This window comes from Dermacentor silvarum, chromosome 11 (genome assembly GCF_013339745.2).
Source record: "Dermacentor silvarum isolate Dsil-2018 chromosome 11, BIME_Dsil_1.4, whole genome shotgun sequence".
NCBI lineage: Eukaryota > Metazoa > Arthropoda > Arachnida > Ixodida > Ixodidae > Dermacentor > Dermacentor silvarum.
This window is the reverse complement of record NC_051164.1, coordinates 86,061,946-86,082,100: the sequence shown is the minus strand read 5'-3', so window position 1 is coordinate 86,082,100 and position 20,155 is coordinate 86,061,946. Positions and strand designations below refer to the sequence as shown.

The following is a 20,155-nucleotide window of genomic DNA, read 5'->3' as shown; positions in this document are numbered from 1 at the left end:
TAGGGAACAAGTAAAAATGAAGAACTGAAAGAAAGGGAATTGGCTGTTAGGTAGACTCTTTCTTGCCTTATTATGTTATGCCTGTGGTATCATTTATGTGATTAGAAATGTGATAGTTGCTTGTTTAACTTTCGTCACTTGAACACTGCTCTCAAAAAAGCTCCTGGGGAGACTAGGATGGGCGCATACAATAAATTTCTTTCGAGGAGCGGGGTTAGTAGCGGCGTAGCAGGGAGTGACATGTTTAGATGCATTTTATTCACTCGGACTCTCAAAGATTTGCAGTTATGTTAGCTCGAATCACTTTCCACGTCCTGGTCAGGCCACGCGTCTGGCAACCAAGCTATGCCGCGCGCGGAAGCTGAGCGAAGCGAATCCAAGCCAATCCAGTTTCTCTGGGGTCTTCTGCCACTTCGACATCGCGCGTAGGTGATGCTGACGGATCCGTGAGGAGACGGGATGCTAAGACACCGGCGGATCTTACAGCTCTTGTTCCTCACTGTGTTCTGCGTCACCGCGTCCCACGCCTTTATCGATGGTCTCTACTGCGGCAGGGAGAGCTGTTACGATGGTGAGTGAATCCCCTCGCGCACGTCCACGGACGGTCGGGTTCTCTGAGGAACCGACGACGTGGTTTCCACACGACGTGACCTACCGAAAGTGTAAAACGTGACATCTTACGAGGAAGACTTAGCGCTTCATTGGCAACGCAGTGGAAGAGGCGCTGTCTTTACGCCGGAGCTGCCGTCGCTTTGAAAGTATCCGTGAAACAAGCAGATAGGCGCCGATTTCGAGTTTCGCTTGTTGCATAACATATGCGTCAAGACAGCTTGTTTGGCACCGATGCTCGTTAGAGCTCAGCGTTACTTGTTTTCGGGAAGTATTCACTTACATGCGCCTCATGCAGGATCAATCGTGCGTCCATGTTGTCGGGCTATTTTGCTCGGAAATGACAAAAAAATCTGGCACCGGCCGTGGCCGTGCTTGTATGAAACGTGTGAGAATTGTCGTACATTCTCCCGAGGACGCCTTACATTTTCCGCTTGCAAGTCCTGGCTGGCGATTTAAACATGGGCTTCACTTGGCCGGCCTGGCCTTTGAGGTCCTGTGAGAACTCGCAGCGTGTGATATATCGACATTGGTTAGCGAAAGCACATGTTCTGGACGGCGATGTCTTGAAGTCACATTAGGTCATCCCAATCCCTTCCTTGTTGCACACCGGTCACGGTCGCATCATTTTTTTTTTTTCAATTTTGCTGCCGTCATTGCGGTTAATTGTGTTCACGAATTCATTGTCCGGTGGCCTTCGCACCGAAAAACTTGCAGATGGTCAGCCCGTGGACAGAGTAAGCTTACATTTGTAGTGGCCTTTTTCGCTGCAAATTTAAGTGCAGTAGTGCATACGAGACGGAAATGTCTCAGCTTTGGCTTACAGGAAAAATAACATGGCAAGTTATTTGGTTGTGGATGCCCACATAAAACATTTAGCTGTGGTCTGCTGTTCAAACATCAGCTTACACAGTGTGACAATATATATATATATATATATATATATATATATATATATATATATATATCGCGTGGGTATCGGAATGGCATATCAGAGGAACAAAATAAGTGTGCAGTTCCTCATCACGGAGAAACAGTAGAAGTATCTTGTAGAACTGGTTTCTCCTTGGGCAAACATGCTATCTATATATCTGGGTACCCCAACGTACTTTCTGTTGGACAGGTTATGTCCCTGAACCTTAGTTTGGCAGACTCACTCACAAGTACACTGACTCATATGCTCTTCACAGTTAGTGAGTGACAAAGGGTGTGAGTAGATGTGTGCATGAACAGGAGTGAGTGCCGGTTACCATAGAAACGACAGTTAGTGGATGTGAATATGAACATGAGTGGCTGTCGACGAGCGTGAGTGGAGGTAAGGATGTGTGTGAGCGTGTGCCATTGAGTGAGCGTTGGCGCCAGCATGAACTTTGATTCGTTGCCAGTAAGTGTGAATGGAGGTGACTGTAAACGCAAGCGAGTTTTGGTCAGCGTCAGCATGAGCTGGAACATGGGTGAGTGCTGACAAGCAGGCATGTAGCGGGGATATTTTTTCGGAGGGGGCCCAAGCCCCTTCAGTGGTCTGTACAAACTGTTCTCCCACATTATCTGATGGCCCATATTGCAATTTACAAATTGTAGCCGTGGACTTCGCAAGGCGGATCCACTTGGAACGAATTCTCGGAATGACACCAGTTTCGAGATATTAATTCCCCAACTTTGCGGAGAAATGCATTGGCGTTTCAGTTAATTTTGAGCTTCAATGCATGAAGTGACGTTTTGTTAAGAACCTAACTGGAACGCCAACGCATTTCTCCGCAAAGTTCTGGAATTAATATCTCGAAACTGGTGTCATTCCGAGAATTCGTTGTATGTGGATCCGCCTTGCGAACTCCACGGCTACAATTTGTAAATTGCAATATGGGCCACCAGGTAATTAGTTAAAAACTTAATTAGTGAATTTTTGTTAATTATTTGATTATGCATTTCAATTTTTTGTGCAAGTAATGTCCGCCTCTTCGAGTAGACCAGCTCATCAACTAGAATTGTGCTATCTGCCACAGGCAACCTTTAAGAATTTTTGAAAGTGTTCGCTGAAACACCCTGTATATATATATATATATATATATATATATATATATATATATATATGAAAGAGAAGAAGGGAAGCACAGGGGCTCGATTTTTGTTAATCACGACACACATGGGTGACCACAGCAATGGTCTTTTGTAAGAGATTTTTGTACTGTGGGGTGGAAAGGGATATGTACGGTATTTCAAGTGAAGAGAGAGGATGAGCAACTTGGTCATTGGCCTCGGCCATGTTCTTTTGCCCGGTAGATTTTGATTGGAAATTGAGAGGCACCACGCAGGGCATGTTCACATTGTCGTGCGACTTGTTTTAGTGTATCAGCTTACATGATGGCCGGCACGCCGGCTTCAGAAGGCAGTTATATGATTCATTAGACACCTTCTATTGCACCTCTTTTTTTTTTCAAAATGATGAAAAGTCATTCACTTTATTTTCTGGTTGAATACATTGATGTTACCAACAGTAGGCAAAAAGTTTCTGATCGAAGGTTTATTGAAGTCAACACCATTTACATATTGTGGATGAATCAATACTTCAACTTAGTTTTAGTTGGGTTTATAATTTCTTGATAATAGATGGGTGCCTTAATCTAGTTCTAGTGTTCGGCCACCATTTCACATATAGGTAGGAGGGGGGGTGAATGTTATCAGCAGTGCAAATTGGTTGGTTGCATAGTCACAACAGGGAGCTCTGTTTTTCACATTTTGTCTTCTATGCCTAACTGGTTTTCTTTATCCTTTCAGTATTGGGCATTACAAGAGACACATCCAAGGTTAGTGCAGGTTTCCACTTGCCACCGGGCTATTAGTGTCATTTGCTTCTATTTAGCACTTGTGACTAAGTTAATGACACTGAACCGCACTCTCTCGCAGGCCGAAATGGCGAGGGCTTATCGACAGCTGGCAAGGAAGTACCACCCTGACATGCACAAGACACAGGTAAGCATTTGTAGCTTACTTATTTATTTTTTGATCCACACCAGGTTTGGGCATCATACTCAAGGTTAGACAGCGTGAGAAAGCACTGACAAAACAAGTGTGTACATGCAGAATGTATCTCATTCCATGTGTACAGAAACAACACCCATTCTGTGTGTTTTGTGTGTGTGCTTTCGTGCTGTTTATCCTTGAGCATGTTGCACTGACTTGTCTGAACTGAACTTTGTTCATCATAACTTTACAGGAAAGAGTCTGCTCTTTAGTAGTAGGCATGGCACTGTTCTGATCACCATTGGCTTGCAACTACTACTTTTCGAACGTAATTTCACAGTCGGTTTGTTTTTGCTGAAAGTAAGAATATATGCTAATTTAGCCTTCTGAAGACGTCCACTAATGTGACATACTTCAGTAAGCTTGAGCCCCTTGTTTTTTCATCACTTAATTTAAACAAAGTCCAAACCTAGTTCTGGCAAAATAAAACTTAATTGAATTTTGATTTAGGCTTGTGATATAATAGCCAGGCTAGACCTCGGTGTTCATTACTATATATCGGTTAACTCTTATTAGTGCTATATTGGTGAACCAACTCGCCCAGCACCAAGTTGTGATTTGTGATAGGTCTGTCACGAGAACATGAGCTCTCATAAGAGATCTATGCACAGAAGTGTACATTGATTGGTTTGTCGACATGCTTATGTAAACTTCGTAAAAAAAAAAAAAAAAAAGATGTACAGCTTTTGCCTGTAGGCAGCTACAGTATGCCACTTTTTACATAAAGGAGTCTGTATTGTGAATCATCTTATATGAAGCTTTATAGGTTATCTTTATGGGAAATTCTTTGAATTGGGTTTTCTGGTTGAAAGGACCACCAAAAGAGTTCCTGAGTAGTAGAATATATTACTGAAGATCGTTCTTGTGAATTGTAAAAATGCTTTCACGCGTGCTTTCTGGTGATGAGCTTCAGTTTGAGAACTGCACGATTAATTAAATACCCAGCACTTTGCAAAAGTTCAAGCTGTAGCAAACTTTCTGGACATGCCCATGAAGGCACGGACCACGTGGGGACCACTGTTGGAAATGCATTTTATGCACAATACCTCATGATTCCTTTATCGAGGAATGGGCATTGTTTTAGTTCTTTGGGAGACTCGAGGCCACAGGTGACACTCTGGAGGATGAACAATGGAAGAAGACAGGTGAGGACAGACATCAAGTGGGCAGAGTAGGAGTGATTGATAGTTGCATTGGGAGCAAATTTTGGCTTGCCTGTGCATTCATTACAATGCACATCAAGCTTCTGAGCAGAAAACTCCGGCGTAGCTGCACTTTCAGCTAACTTTAGCTGAAATGTTGAAAGCACTAGGCATTTCAGCTGAATGCACCAGAGACCGTGTGTCTGCTGCCAGTAAATATCTTACAAAATTCCAGGGAATATTGTTCTTTTGCTTGACATTTCATTCCATTTTACTACATTAAAGACCACACTAAGGGTGTGCTTGAGGAAAAACCAGACCGCCAATGGTGCCTGGTGTCCACAAATTATATTTTAACAGGATCCGCTCAGTCGGGTGGGAGCGGGACCAAGCGCCGCTGGCCTTCGATCTTGCAGCCGCCGATTCCACTGCTTGTGCACCATCAGCAGTGCTGGGCGTGTTGTCGTCTTTTTGGTCGGATCACTATAGCACATAGTAGCGCACTACAAGGGTATTGCATAAGGGATTGCTTATTACATGGAGGAGTGATGTGGTTTCATGCCCAAATTGCTGCTGAATGCACTGGAAACCATGTCATTACTCCCAATAAATATCTTAAGGAAAATTTGTTTTTCCTTGCTGGACAACGATTCACTTTGTTACCCTGAAGACTCTGTTAGGTGTATATTAGGACTTAACTTTACTACCTTAAAGACTGCATTAAGGGTATTTCATATTGGGTTACATATTACATTGAGGAGTGATGGAAATGCAAGCACACATTGCAGGTGAATGCACTGGATACCATGTTACTCTCAGTAAATATCCTGAGAAAAAGTCTGTTTTTATATACAGTCAAACCTCGATATAATGAACCTCAATTTAACGAAATTCACAATGTAACGAACTATATGTATTTCCCCATCTTAGTTCTATTGAATTAACGCAACCTCAATGTAACGAAATTCTCGGTATACATAACAAAGTTTCTCGCGGCAAGTACAGCTTCGTTGTATCGAAATTTGACTATTACATTGAGGCATGGTGTGAACATGTGCCCTTTCCTTTCACCCTGACATTGTTTCATTGATGTTTTGTTTGACCCTGGGTGCTATGTATCCTAAAGTGCAGTTGTGACAGGAAGGAATTTAACTGTTTCATTGATGTGCCTTGCATTGCATGGATCATTCAATCTCTTCTTTTTAGTGCGTTAGCATTCTTTGGGTACTTCACGTACCATTTTCTCGCCTACAAGAGTCACTGGGTTGTCTTTGGTCGAATGGGTAGTGCATCAGACTGCAGCCATTGCTCTTTCACGCTGACATGAGTCACTGTAGATGCGGGACTGGGTAAACACCGCTGTTCGAAAAAATTCTTTGACGCCGACTTGGAGCACTGGGTATGTCCCAGTATGTGCCGATTTAAATTATTCCGGAGTACCCCACTTCACTGAATGTCTTGGATGCCAACTTGGGTAGCTAAGCATGTGCCACCAAGAATGTGCCACTCTACAATGACGAAAAAGATCCCTTATATTTCTCCGATGCTGAGCGGAATCGAACCCACTTCGCAAAGGTTCCTCAAGGACGACAACCCGATGCATTAGCAGGCTGCGCACTAAATGCACTGGGTATGTGCCACATGTGAATGAGTGTATTTCATGCCAACGCTTTAGCGAGCTGCATCATGAATACAGTGGGTGGGTGCCACTCTTCAATGAACCTGTCACCAACTTGGGTCACTGAGTATGCGCCACTCGGGGTGGGGCAAGCGAGAGAACAACTCTGCGTTCGCAGGCACCAGTGTGCCACGCGTCTCGAAGGCCACACGCTGACTTCTCGGCAGCACCACCAGATGGCGCAACGTGTCCAGAAAGGACGAAAGAGGAGCCCGGTGGTCACATAAAGCGTTTCTCAACATTCGCACGTACCGGCGTGCCGTTCATTTCAGATGCCAGCCCAGGCTTCGTGGTGGCAGCGCTAGGTGGCGCCGAGTGTTCTTAGCGTAGCGCGAAAAAGCAGTCCTGCTGCACTGCATGCCTCATGCATAACTTTTTTCGACGGTGGCAATTCGTTGCGTGGCTATATTGATTTAATGCTACACATTACCATTGACAGTCATCGTGAGTCACTCTGACATTGTTTTGTTGGTGCTTTGTTTGACCCTGTGTGCTATGTTTTGCGAAGTGCAGTTGTGACAGGATGGAATTGAACTGTTTTAAGTGATGTGCCTTGCATTGCATGGATAATTCAACCTCTTCTATTTTCTTTTTTCTCTATGATCCAGGAGGCAAAGGCCAAGGCTGCCGAACGTTTCACACTTATAGCGACTGCTTATGAGGTGAGTGATAGACGAGAAAATTTCACTGGCTAAAGATTTTGCAGAATTTCATCACGGTCTACATAATTAAGCCTCCTGCAGGCCCCAGGGCTGTCCCAGATATCTCATATTACCCCTGTCCTGCTTCACCTAAATCCAATCTCTCTTTTCTAATCCAATCACTATTGCCTCAAGTTATTTTTCCCTTTCTTAGTCACCCGTAATTGCTGGTATAGTAGATGGTTCTATTTATTGCACAATTTGTCAAACTCCACTTTTTCCTTTTGATCTCAACGATAAGGTTATCTAACCTCATGTAATCCCTAATTGACTCTGAGGTCTTTCTCTCCAGCATAAGTCTCGCAATAGCAATACTTCAAAAGCATGCAGAGGTCACATATCACTTTAATCAACTTCATGCTTTGTAGCAAATAAAAAGTAAATACATTGATAATTAAATATGCACAAAATAGTTTGCCAGGGAAGGTTTTAAATTGTGAAGATTGCTGTGCGACTTTCTTCATTGCTTGCTGTGATATCTTTCACAGATTCTCAAGGATGATGAATCTCGAAAAGATTATGATGACATGCTGGATAACCCAGGTACTAAGCAGATTTTTTAACTTCTGTATGAATGGCCTCTACTGTTTCTTTATTTTTTGTATATACATGCTTTGTGTGATGCGAAAAGCTTTAATAATAATTTAGGCATTTATTTTTTAGTGCACATTGCATTTACATGCATTTGAATGTGCAGCATTTATACTTGGGTTACCTGTTTAAATTTGTTTTTTGTCATAGTTATCTTCTAGTGTAATGTTTACTGGTGAGCATATGTTATCGTTTGTATTTCTGAGTCAGCTACAATTTCTTGAATTTAGTTTGTAACTGGCTTGTTTTGAGATAAATTTTCTCAGTTTTATTCCATGTTGTAGTGTCTGAGTAATCTGTGGACGCTAAAGTTAACAAAGTGGTCAATAAAAAAGTCACTCGTGTGAATTTTTATATTTATAAATTTCAGACTGTTCGCAAAAAAAAAACACGCATATTTAGGTCCTTGCCATGATTAAGTTGTTTATAGTATGTGATTCTTTTTTCTATGTCTCTTCAGCACTATTTCCTGTAACCAGCTTTGCTGGAATGTTACTATCTGTGTGTATTTGATTAATCTGAGTTACTATAGCATAACAACTGCATTATGTAGCAAGATGTACTGGAGCTAATAATGTATATTTGTATTTGCATGGATGTACAATGTTATCATACCAATGTGCTTTCAAATCATCGTTTGCTTGATTGATTTCTGTAGATTGTAAAATCTGAAACTGTTAACAGTGAAATCTGAAGTGATTCAGTGGTACCTTGATGGTAATCCGATATGTGCTGCTCATATTTCAGAGGCAATATACCGGCATTATTACCGGTACTATCGCAAGCGCATGGCACCTAAGGTTGACATTCGCATCGTCCTCGCAGTCACAATCACAGTCATCTCAGCCGTTCAGGTGCGAACCATTTATAATGCTTGTCACATAGCTCTGCACGGACTTGGATGTCTTTTCTATTTTGTTACTGAGTGCCGGTGGTGACAAACTTGAAGAAGCAGGTGACACTTGAAGTTTGGCCTAGTGAAATTTTTACAGCTGACAGGACTGTTTCAAAACCACGAAATCTTGAACAGAAGTATGCCAGCTTCGATTTTAAACACTTTACTCACATTTGACTGGTGGCCTCTATTCTCTTGTTGGAGTGCGTAATACCCTGCGCTCACTTGAAATCTGAGCTTGAGGACGCCCATGCGAGCTAAATGTGTGGCGTGCTCCCAGAGCATACCACAGCAAGCACACCAGAGCCACCTTAGAGCACATGCAGGAGGCAGGTGCAATGCAAGCCACTTAGGCTGACACGGCGGTGCGGAAATAAGGGAGGCAAGGGGTAGTCACATCTTGAAGGCACTCCCGAAAAAAGTGTCAGGTGTGGCTTGACCAAGGAGGGCAATTGAAACCAATCAGTAGAATGTAGCCAGGGCAATTTAGATAAATGGAATGTAAAGTGCCCTGATATAGAACACTCAGAAACAACCAGTTGAATGTATCATTACGTTACTGTAGATAGGCTGACAGGAATTTTATACTATCTACAAAATTATCACAAGGTAGCAAATTGTCACATTTAGTATGAAAGTGTTTTATGTTGACTGCTTTATCAGTGAGGCCACTTAGTCAGCTATCAGGTGTTTGCTGAAATTGTCTGACAAAACAAAAATGTCATAAGTGCCTCCTTTTCACTACTGCATGCTCTTCTAGAAAAATTTACCGCAAAGGGCTTACCTGTATGTTAATGACGATGGTGATAGGAAATGCTTCTGTAGAACTCTGTTAAGATTTCAAATGTCGTTGGGCCATCTTCTAGCTCAGTGCACCTAAAGTGAACACACTTCAGCATGTGTAGCGTAATGTCTAGCTTTCATCGAATGTTCTCAGAGGGTGGGCGGTGTGGGGTTGTCATTGTAATGCAGATGCTCTCTTGAAAACTGCTTTCTCATCAAGAGCATGCATGTGCACAGCTTAGTGTCATTGTAATCATGTTCATGCCACTTGTAGCTGCCATTATGTGTGCCTGAGATACGTTGCCATTGTTAAAAGTATGTGATCTTAAAGAGAACATTAGGTTAGTAGTATTATGATAATTAAGTTATGCTTCTGTGATAGCAAAATGCCGACTTTTACCTTAAGAGGAGGCTTCGTCAGTCATGAAGGACCCAATGATGAGAGACGGGCGGCAACACTGCTCTGTAGTTTGCGCACTAGGGCCGGTATTTTGTAGCGATGCCTTATGCTTTATCCTATACTAAGTCTTATCATCCACCGCTCACGGCTGGCTGATCCGTTGATAACGTGAGCGGACCGTCGCTTTGACCACTGACCAAGCGCGAAAAGGCATTAGCATCGGAAAGGCATTGCTACAAAATAGCCGCCCCTGCTTACCGTGATGTCACAGGTTTTGACAGTACCTTATCGAGTCAACTTAGTAATTGTTTCTTGGTAAAGTAGGACTGCATTGTGTTCCAAAGGAACCGAAGACATTGTCTAGGAAATTTTGGGAATATTACCATTGTCAAACAGCAAGATACGAGAAAATACTTTTGCAATATGAGATGTAACGCTGATGTACCGGTACTGAGGCTCAATAAAGGAGCGTTTTTGCCTTCGCTTGGTCTAGTAATAATCAGCTTTTTTTCTGCCAAATGAAACTCTACCAGGCTAAACTGATTTAGTGTTGCTCTGTAGTGTCTGTTTGACATGTGACAGTAAAGCAGTATAACCTTGGTATAACAGTCATGGATATATGAATTACTGGATCATAATGGAGTACTAAACGTAAAACATTGATTGCAGATAGATATCAGCATGTAACAATATATGCTTAAACAAATATTAGATATAACAATGTTTGACTGTATTGTGGACAATTGAAACATAGCGTAACATGGAAACCTTCTTAAGATTAATAACTCAAGAGTGCAATTCTGCACCGCTGTGTAATACAGTCACCAAAGATGGTGTAGGCCCCAAACTAAGTGGGCAACTTGAAATCATGCTGACATCACATGAAAGGTCGAAACTTGAAAGAATGGGTTCTTGTTTTTGTTTTTCCCCCTGATCTGCTTGCCTTGCAGCATAGATGCGTACTTATAGGGACACTAAAGGCAAATACTAAATCGACGTGGACTGTTTAAATATGATCCCAGAAACCTCACAATGCTTGTTTCGTGCAAAGAAAAGACTTAGTTTACGAGAAAATTGCGTCTGAAGGGTCCGAATACCTTTTATGGCAATTCAAATCTCCCGCCACACCAACCGGGGAGTGGTGACGTTGCATGCGCCATCACCGCCCTTTGCTGCCATTTGTGAGTAAAACGGCACCCAATAGATATGGCAGTACGATGTGCTGCTGGCGTGGACCATTTGGGCATCCAGCGATATCACATAGAAGTGGAATTCTCTGCTACTTGCAGTTTGTGCGAGTTTCGCGAGCCAGTAAAACCAGTGCAGCACTACGCGATAACATAACTACTGAAACTCGAAAGCGCGGGTAGCGCAGAGTCGAGCAAAAACAAACCTTATAACCGCCCATGTCGTTGTCAACAGTGTAATTTAAATGAGTTCTCTTTTCTAAAAATGAAATAGAACTGGTCAAGTAGCATTTTCTTTCGTCTTATAATACAGTACAATGATGTTTTTATAACCAGCGGTTGAGTGCTAGTGACACAATTTAAATGAGGAGTGCCTTCATCATCGGGCAAGTACTTGAATGTCCCAGGGGAGTCTCTAATCAGGTGCTGCATTTACCTCAGTTTCTCGATTACTAAGGCTCTGTTCGCGACAATATTGACGCCTTAGAGATACTTGAGCACTAATCGATCACTTTAGCTTTGTCTTTAGTGTCCCTTTAAATAAGATTGTGGAGGCCCTTGTCACGGGGAAATTGTACCTATCTAGATCTTAATATCCGTGAGCCAACACCTATAACTGTCTGCTTGATCCGTTCATAGCTTGGCAGCTCTTGGAATCCACTCTCGAGTAGCCCTTGTTCCCTGGGCAGAGCCTGAACAGGTGGTTCTAGTTAGCCCTAACTTGTTCTCATTTCATTCGTCCATGACAGTAATGTTAAGCATCTTACTAAACCTTTGAATGCAACATATAAAATTTAGCTTGCACATATATTTTATGTTACAATGCAATCTTCATTTGATTCTTGGTGCCTCTTTTTTTTTTATTTAGTAATACCCTCCGAGCCGAAGGCATTATAGGGGGGAGTTGTTACATTTAGTTCAATATCTCAATATATGGTATTAGCTAGTGCAATTTTGTAACACCGTTGTATACACAAATAAAATCCTCAGTGCACAATGTTAGCTAGAGCTAAACGAAACAACTGATGTGTTTTAGCATTAGATTAATGGTTGTTCCGGCTCTTATGAAGGTCCTGACACTGCCTTGACTGAACATCTGCCTTGGTGCTAATTGAGGTACCAGTAATGGTTGCTGATCGGACTATGACTTCTTTTCTTGCAGTATTACGGTGCATGGCACAGGTATCATGCTGCCATCGACCATCTCATCACAGTGCCTAAATACAGGCTCAGAGTGAGTTTCCCTTTTTTATTTTTCATCTGCAGGACTTGGTGTATAACAACTGACCACTGAATAGTTCTGTTTAAATCAGGTGGACACCTCGTCGAAGTTTAGTGCTTGGATTGTATTACTTATTATTGGGGTGTTTGAATATAGTGAGATTTTCTAATCAAATGCCAAATGTCTTCCTGCTTTGAAAAGTAGAGCCAGAAACATGGAGAGGTAGGGTGGCTATTAAAATGTCTCTGAAGTCGCATGGTGGTATTAGAAATCCATTCAGCTGGGCTACTTGTGAAAGAGCAAAAAAAGTGAAAAGCTACCATAGCTGCCAGTTCGTTTACTATTACTTGGTACCAGCCAACAAACCAGTTGCTGGTTGGCTTCGGATTGGTGCTGTTTAGTGGTCAATGAACCTGTATAAATGCATGGGCCTTCTTTTGTGGGAGTCAGGCTATAATAGTCATAGTGATCACATTTGGTACACGATACAAAGTGGACTCTTGTTAAACGATAGCTCTAGGGACCAGGGAAATAAGTTCATCAGGACTTTCATTTGCCAAGTTTCAAAGCTCAAGGGTACACAAGATGCCCCTTTTGTAAAGGGGCAGATACATACTTTATTGTCAACAGCAGTATAATAGGTGTGCAAAACAAAAGCACAAAACATACATACAAAAAGAAAAAAAAATTTCATTGCCACTTTAGTGAAGCAACCACTCTTGAAGTCTTCGGAAACGCTAAGCAAACTCACAGCTCACCAACACTGCCAACAGAAAGAAACCGCACCAAGCCACAACAAAGCCACACTAACTACAGCACCAACAATAGCCAGCAAAAGGCACCTTGGGGTTAAGGTTATGGAACTGGTAACAAAACCTGGAAAGGAAAAGCGCTAACAGCGATGCCTGTTGCAATGCTGCTGGATTAGGTACTCAGGTTTATTTTTGGTAATTTCTAGTTTTGTTTACCCGAAGTTTGAAAAAGTGGGGCTGTTGGTCTGTTTAAGTGGCAATTCCGTTTAAGCGTTTTCCATTTATCGAGGTTCCAATGCTTTAGAATATTTGAAGAAACCTTATATTTCAAGAAGTAAATTCTCAGTTATCATGTACTTCTATTAGAAACAGGATTGGTCAGTTCATATTCTGGATTTAGAATGTTCACACACTCTTAATTATTAAGATTAAGCAGAAAGTGAAAGCAGTGTTTTTTGTGTGTAAAAAGCAAAGTGGCTTTGTAATAGCCATAGCTAACTTGTGCGCCTAGTATGACTGTCATTTGCAGTGTTATTCCAAAGAAATTTATTTCATTTACTGCAGGCACAGGTAAAGATGTCAGGCGATTATGGGCACTGAACTCCTAGTCAGTGCAATATGTGATTAAAATGTCGCTGAACGTGGCCAGTACCACAGGATGTGCAGTTGAAACTGAGCATATTGAACTGGGGAATGTTCGCGGTACCACAGGATGAGCAGTAATAACTCAGTTTATTGTACTGGGGAGAAAAAGATTGTCATCATTTTTTAATGCGATTAACATTCTTTGGGAACTTCACCCAGCTTGCGGTATGTCCGCCCGTCCGTGTCTATTCTCATTCACTCCAACTTGGGTCACTGGGTAGTCCGTGGTCTATTGGGTAGAGCATTTGGCTGCTATGCTGACGGAACTGGGCTCGAAACCAACCGTTGGACCAACTTGGGTTACTGAGTATATGGCGCTGGGTATGTGTCGGGGATCTTCAATAAACCTCCTTCACGTCAACTTGGGTCACGTAAGACAATCTTGTCTAAATATATAGTATTTAGATACGCACCACACGCATAGTTTGCGGTGTTGGTGCTAGATGGCACAGCATGTTCAGAGTGAAGCGAGAGAGAGGAGCCTGGCTGTAGTACCCGCCTCATAGATGACGCGTTTCAGCAGTGACAAGACGTTGTGTTGGTACATTGCTTCAGTGCTAATCGCATTAATTTTGACAGTGATCGTGGGATGATTTCTGCTGGGATGTTTTAAAACTATAACTTATGCTGCTTGTTAACTTGGTATGCCATGTTACTATTGCATCCAAATTAGACGAAGGGGCCACGGAAAGGTGTATAGAGACTTGAAGAAGTGATCCACAGAAGGCACACAATGGAAGCCTCAGCCTGGAACCAACATTTCCACAAGGGGACGCACCTTTGTCAGGACCTTGACGAAGATACCCTTGTCAAAGATCTCGGTTCAAGGCTGAGGTTTCTATTGTACTCCCAGTGATTTTACTAGTGTACTACAGTTAAACCTGCTTATAACGAACCTCCATATAACGAATTCCTGGATATAACGAAGTTTTTCAGGGAATTTGTCAATTTCGTTATATCCAGGTTTAACTGTAGTTACCTTGTCTTACACCTTGTCCAGCACATGTTACCTGGCTGTACCAAACTAGCTGCCGTATACCATTTATGTGTTTATCATACATGACACCCTTCAGGTGCCAATTATTTCTGTCCATTGAACACGGCGGGTGCGCATGGCGCGGCTGCACGGGCCTTATCTTGAAAGCGATCTGCGATGGGGGCAAAGTGCTGATAGCTACGTGTGTGCTGTGTTCTCACTGCTTAGTTCCCATTGAAGCGAGAGGCAGCGCGAAGGTCAATTCGCTCACTGCTGCCGCTGCACTTTCTCAGTCTAGCGTTTTGACAGCAAATGCGCACAGTCATCGAGTGAGATGTGTTCATGCTTGCTTGTGCGTGTGTGACACCATGCTCGTTAATTTAGCTAGTAAGCGAATGTTTACAAGTTTATACGGCCAATAAACCTACTATCCTTACTTTGTATAGCTGTATACTAATTTGCTATTGCAATCGATTCTTTGCCTTCTGGGTGAAACTGCAACTTTTTGTTCGATGAGTCGTTTGTCAGTGACCACTTTCCAAGTGCTATCTCGATTATCAAATTGTCACTTGGTGCAAGATGTGCTTGCTGTATAGAAAGCTTTGTTAACTTGATTGCCAATTCTATAGTGAGGCACGTCTGGTCAGATTGCAAGCATGATGGGAATAGTGTTTTACTATCTTGAATCTATGCAAGCATTAGCAATTGCTGTGAAATCTATGCTGGTGTATGTATAAATAGCTGATGGACTTGATCAGTGGGAATAGATTCGACAGCCGATGACCATGCTCGCCGCTGTCATCATGTGAGTGTCGCTTTCTTCCTGAGGACAAGTTTGCCCAATAAAGGGTTTGAATAACTATTCACACTTGCTTATAGTTTTTTCTTCTTCACTGTCACTATAATGTGACAATATACCTAGACTGATAGATTTGCTATAATGTATATGTACTTGTATTGCACACCTGGTTTTACCGTCACCTTTCAATTGGTTTTGTTTGCAGCTATGTACTATCATCGTGCATTCTAGTTCAAACGAGTTGAAAATGACTCGAATTCATTGTTGCATTTCCAGGTTCAGCTGCATTTGTAACAGTGGCTTAATTGATGCTCCAGAAGGTTCATTTTAGACCATCCAATGCTTAGGAACCGGCTGCAAAGCAATTGCACATCCCACTTTCTTTTATATTCATGGAACAGGCATTCTTATATTTTGAGTGCGTTGTTTAAATTTATGCTGGTGGTGGTACACCCTTGATCAGTAGTATTGAGACGGAGTTCTGAGAAAACAAAAAAAACTAAAAAATTCTTTGGCAACTCATACTGACTACCTGAAACTAATGTGTGCACTGCAATGTTCGTAATGCTAAGTCAGAAGTGCACTTTTCAGTTTCAGGTTGCGTGACAAGACATCAAAAAATTTTTTGCAGAAGCCTTGATCTGCATATCACTGTTCATGGGGGTACTTGGGCTGAAAATCAGATGGCTAGTAATGTAGCTGTTTATCTAACCTTTTTTTTTAATTTCTCAACTTTCGTACATGCAGGCCATGGAGATTGCCAAAAAGGAAGGGTTGTTTAACCCAAACAAGAAAAAGGACAGGAGAAGAAAAGTGAGTCTGCACTGGTGGCTGCACAAATCTCCAAACACATCTCACTTCTATGGGAGCTTCACTCTCATGGGGATTTTTTGTTCTGTGATTGTAAGGAAGCAAGTACAGCGGCAATTGAGGCCAGTTGGTTATACATAAACATGCTGTTTTGCAAACAACCTTAAAGCTGTACATTGTGCTTTGCGTGGTCTGTGTTCTGTCCCATTTTAAAGTTGTTCTGCAAAATAATGCATTTATCTGAGACAGTGTAAGGAAGCTGCTTAAAGGGACACTAAAGGGAGACACTTAATCAGTTTAGGCAGATAAAGTATTCTTACAAAGTTTCATTCTTGTTAATTTGACGACAACAGGTTGATAATTAGAAGAAAAAGTGAAGGTTAGATTACTTTTTTCAATTTAGCACCGGAACCCCAGCACTGGTACGCCAGTGCGAAGTAACAGATTCCAAAGTAGTTTTTTCACATTTGAATCACTGTGGCTGAGTAGAAGCTGTAAGTAATAGTTCACTCTGAGTTCAGTCTTTGGCCCCTTTAGACAACAATGGTCATCTTTTAACTTTACCATTAACAACTTAACAAGCGCCTAGGAGACGCTGTCCATGGTGAGGTGTCACTATGATGCCATGGTTCGCAACATTGTCACCACCCATCTTGTTTTTAACACGATAGCGTTAAGGGCCCCATGTCGCAGAAAATCCGGCGCTGGCGTAAGCATTGGCGTCCGTGACGGAGAAATTCATCCTGAACCACACAGGCCCTCTGTGTGGCACAAGGCGTTCATGAACAAAAATTGAATTTCTCAAAGTAAAATCTGTCAGAAAAATTTTAAAGTACGACTTAACTACAACCTACAGACATGATAGCATCGGATTGTAATTTGAATGTATGAGAAAACATAATTCTGTTACGAGGAAACTCGAACACAAACCCCTTTTCCAGCATTTCTACCATAATAGCGGGGTGCTCGGGTAGGTTACTTGCGAAAACCCCATCCAGATGTCACTCGCCTCGGCAGTTGGACACCCACATGCCTCGGGGCAACAGCAAACAATTAAGGCCTTCACATTTTGATATAAGATGGTTTGTAGTGCTCCTAGAAAATAGTCTTCCCAGCAATGCATTTGTGTTTGAAAGTGAAGCCGACTTAAAGGGGTTTGGTGTAAGCTTGGTCTTTGTAAGCTGGCTTTCCCACATTGGGTGTTGTAGTGAAGCCTACTCACAAAGAAAAATGCGATGCGAACGGGGCCTGATAACACCATCGCGTCCCACTGTTAAAAGCGAAGCCTAAACGTCCTCGAATTTTTCATCTTTTCTGGTTTTACCATGCCTCCTCTCACAGTAAGAGTGTCCATTCCGAAATTCCAGGAGAGTAATTCACTAATACAGCTTAACCTAATATTACTTTATGGTAGTATCCCTTTAAGTATTTGCGGCGCCATGTCTGCAAATGAGATGTGAATGTTGCTGTTTAGGTGTCGATGAGCCTTGTTATAACCAAGTAACGTTGTCAGCAGCAGAAAATTTGTTCTTTGTATGCATATTATTGCCAAGCAAGCGAACGCAGAACTTGGGACGAAACGCAAACAAATTAGCAGTAAGCTCTTTTGTGCTCAGCTTCATCAGTGAGAGGCACCACCACTGTTGGGGCTCCATTTTTCAGGCTTTCTTGCACAGATGTTTTGCTGGTTATTAACTGCATTGATGCCATTGCCTACAGGAAGAGATAAAGGAGGAAGAGGAGAACACACTCAAGCGCATCCTGGAGGAGCAGGTAGACATCCGGGGCGGCTACAGCAAGCCGACAGTGCGGCACGTGCTCTGGGTCCAGCTGGTGCTGCTGCCCTACACGGTGGGCAGCTACCTCTGGTGGCAGGCCCGCTGGCTGATAAAGTTCAACCTGCGAGGCGAGGAGCTGGGCCTGCCCGAGAAAGAGTACCTCATCCGACGCCAGATGGCGCTCTCCCAGTCCCAGTGGGACGCCCTCGAGGAGCGCGATCGGCAGGGCTTCTTCCGCGACGAGCTGTGGATCTCCGAGAACTTCAAGGTGCCACACATCTTGCCATTTCTTTTTTTTTTGCATTTTGTGCGTGCATAGGGTGCATCCATTTGAAAAGGAACACCTGGTTGCTCTCTAGGTTGTCATATTTAATGTCCTTGTTTCCATCTATAGAGTTATGATGCATCGTAAATCACTCTAACTTTGTATTTACCCGATCCTAAAATTCATCCTGTTTTTATGGGTTCAAAGTAACACAATTATGTGCATATAAATCTAATGTACACTCGATTTATAACAAAATAACATAGCATGTCTCGCAATCCGAAAAGGACGAAACCTGCGCAATGCACCTTCACAAAATGTAAGTGTATTCATACTTAATGATGATAATCTTCACACTCAGACTGCTCTTTATCGCTGTCTACGGACCACAGCATGTTGTTTCAGGATTGTTTTATAATCTGAACTTAGGTAACCACTCCACAACAATCACGAATGGAACAGTGGTACCATGCCTCAACTAATCACTTCGCCACTTCATCTTGCAATGCATGCAAGTTCCCGCAGTGCTGAAAACATTGGATGGGGACTCTGTTGCCACTAGCCTAACATGTAAAATAACAAATGAGCTTTTGTTATTGAAGCAGTGCGTTGTTGTGGTCAACTTATTCAAAAACTTGTTCTGTCGCCATCTCGTGATGACAAGGGTGATGATGCTGACTGGCTCTCGTGGTAGGCTGTTGTCAGTGCTGGCCAATACTGCAAATGCGGCTTCATATGCAGTTGTAATGTGTAGGCACTTTTTGGAACCACATTCCTGGGAAAAAATGAAAAAACAGTGCATACATTAGAATTGGGTAAATACAGTAACTAGCCAAAACCAATGTTCTTATTGTATGCACGTCTTGATTGCACATACCATGTGACACTGCAAAATGCATAGTTCGGCAGTACATAAGCTAATACTCTCTCATACTCGCTCACTAATATTTACAACAGGATATCTACTCATTCACATGTCGGCACTCACTCACGTTCTTAATCATTTCCATTCATACGTCCACTCATTATCACCATCACTGACATTCGTCTGTTCTCACGTCAACTGGCACTCACTCCTGTTTTAACTCTCATTCACTGGCACTCAACCCCATTCATGCCTCTGTCTACTCACACCCTTCGTCACTCACTAACGCTTTATCTCATGCCTGCGAAATGAATGGAGCGAGTGCAAGTCAGTGTACTCACGAATGAATATGTCAACCTACATGCAGATGACACTCTGGCATCACGTGGTGTTTTTTCCAGGTGTGGAAGCAAAAGCAGGAGGACGAGATGAAAGCCAAGCTTGCGGAAAGCGCCCGGTACAAAAGTTACCGGCGGTACATGAAGAACCATGGCCCTGGGCAGATCACTTTCGAAGACTGAGCCCGGATTAGGGCAATAAATTATTTTTACGTTTTTCACTGGGCTGGCCCTTTACTGTGAGTAGCACTGCGATGAGTGTGAAGGCGTGACTAACCCAGTGTCGGTGTTATTGGTCTGTCCTCTGTCCCATTACATCTCGGTGGTATCATGCATCTAATTGGTTGGTATGGTTTTTAAAATTAACTGTGTTTCTTTAGTTTTTATGTCTTTCATTGATAGCTTGCAAGTCAAATCTGTCATGGAACTAATAATTTGTGTACCTGTCTTCTGCAAAGGACCATGCATCGGTTTATATGAGGCAGCAAGTTATAGTGTTTGCACTGGCTTGTGAAGCGTGTTGTGCGAGTCCTCCTATGTGTCATATGTGCCTCCAAAATGCCTGGTCATGCAAAATTTTACTTGGGATAAGTTATACATCGTGTTTGCATTGGTTCATGTCATTTTGTCGGAAACCTCATGTGTGTCGTATTTCTAATCAAGCACAAAAAAAAAAAAAAAATAGAAGGGCCAAAAAA

At 42.4% G+C, this 20,155-nt stretch overlaps 1 protein-coding gene across 1 annotated transcript; it reads left to right on the top strand.

Moving 5' to 3' along the window:
- Positions 1-382: 382 nt before the first annotated feature.
- LOC119433872 (dnaJ homolog subfamily C member 25 homolog) lies at positions 383-19,676 on the top strand. Its single transcript, XM_037701153.2, has 10 exons — positions 383-571; positions 3,385-3,413; positions 3,514-3,579; positions 7,059-7,112; positions 7,640-7,694; positions 8,490-8,596; positions 12,170-12,241; positions 16,149-16,214; positions 17,931-18,257; positions 19,521-19,676. The coding sequence occupies exons 1-10, from the start codon at positions 460-462 to the stop codon at positions 19,638-19,640; spliced, it is 1,008 nt and encodes a 335-aa protein (XP_037557081.1). The 5' UTR covers positions 383-459; the 3' UTR covers positions 19,641-19,676.
- The last annotated feature ends 479 nt before the right edge of the window (positions 19,677-20,155 follow it).

Excerpts from the sequence above, each read along its gene's own strand:
- LOC119433872 (XM_037701153.2), top strand. The coding sequence starts at position 460 with ATGCTAAGACACCGGCGGATCTTACAGCTCTTGTTCCTCACTGTGTTC. Across the intron at positions 7,113-7,639 it reads TTATAGCGACTGCTTATGAG|ATTCTCAAGGATGATGAATC; the intron begins GTGAGTGATAGA and ends TATCTTTCACAG. Across the intron at positions 12,242-16,148 it reads TGCCTAAATACAGGCTCAGA|GCCATGGAGATTGCCAAAAA; the intron begins GTGAGTTTCCCT and ends TCGTACATGCAG.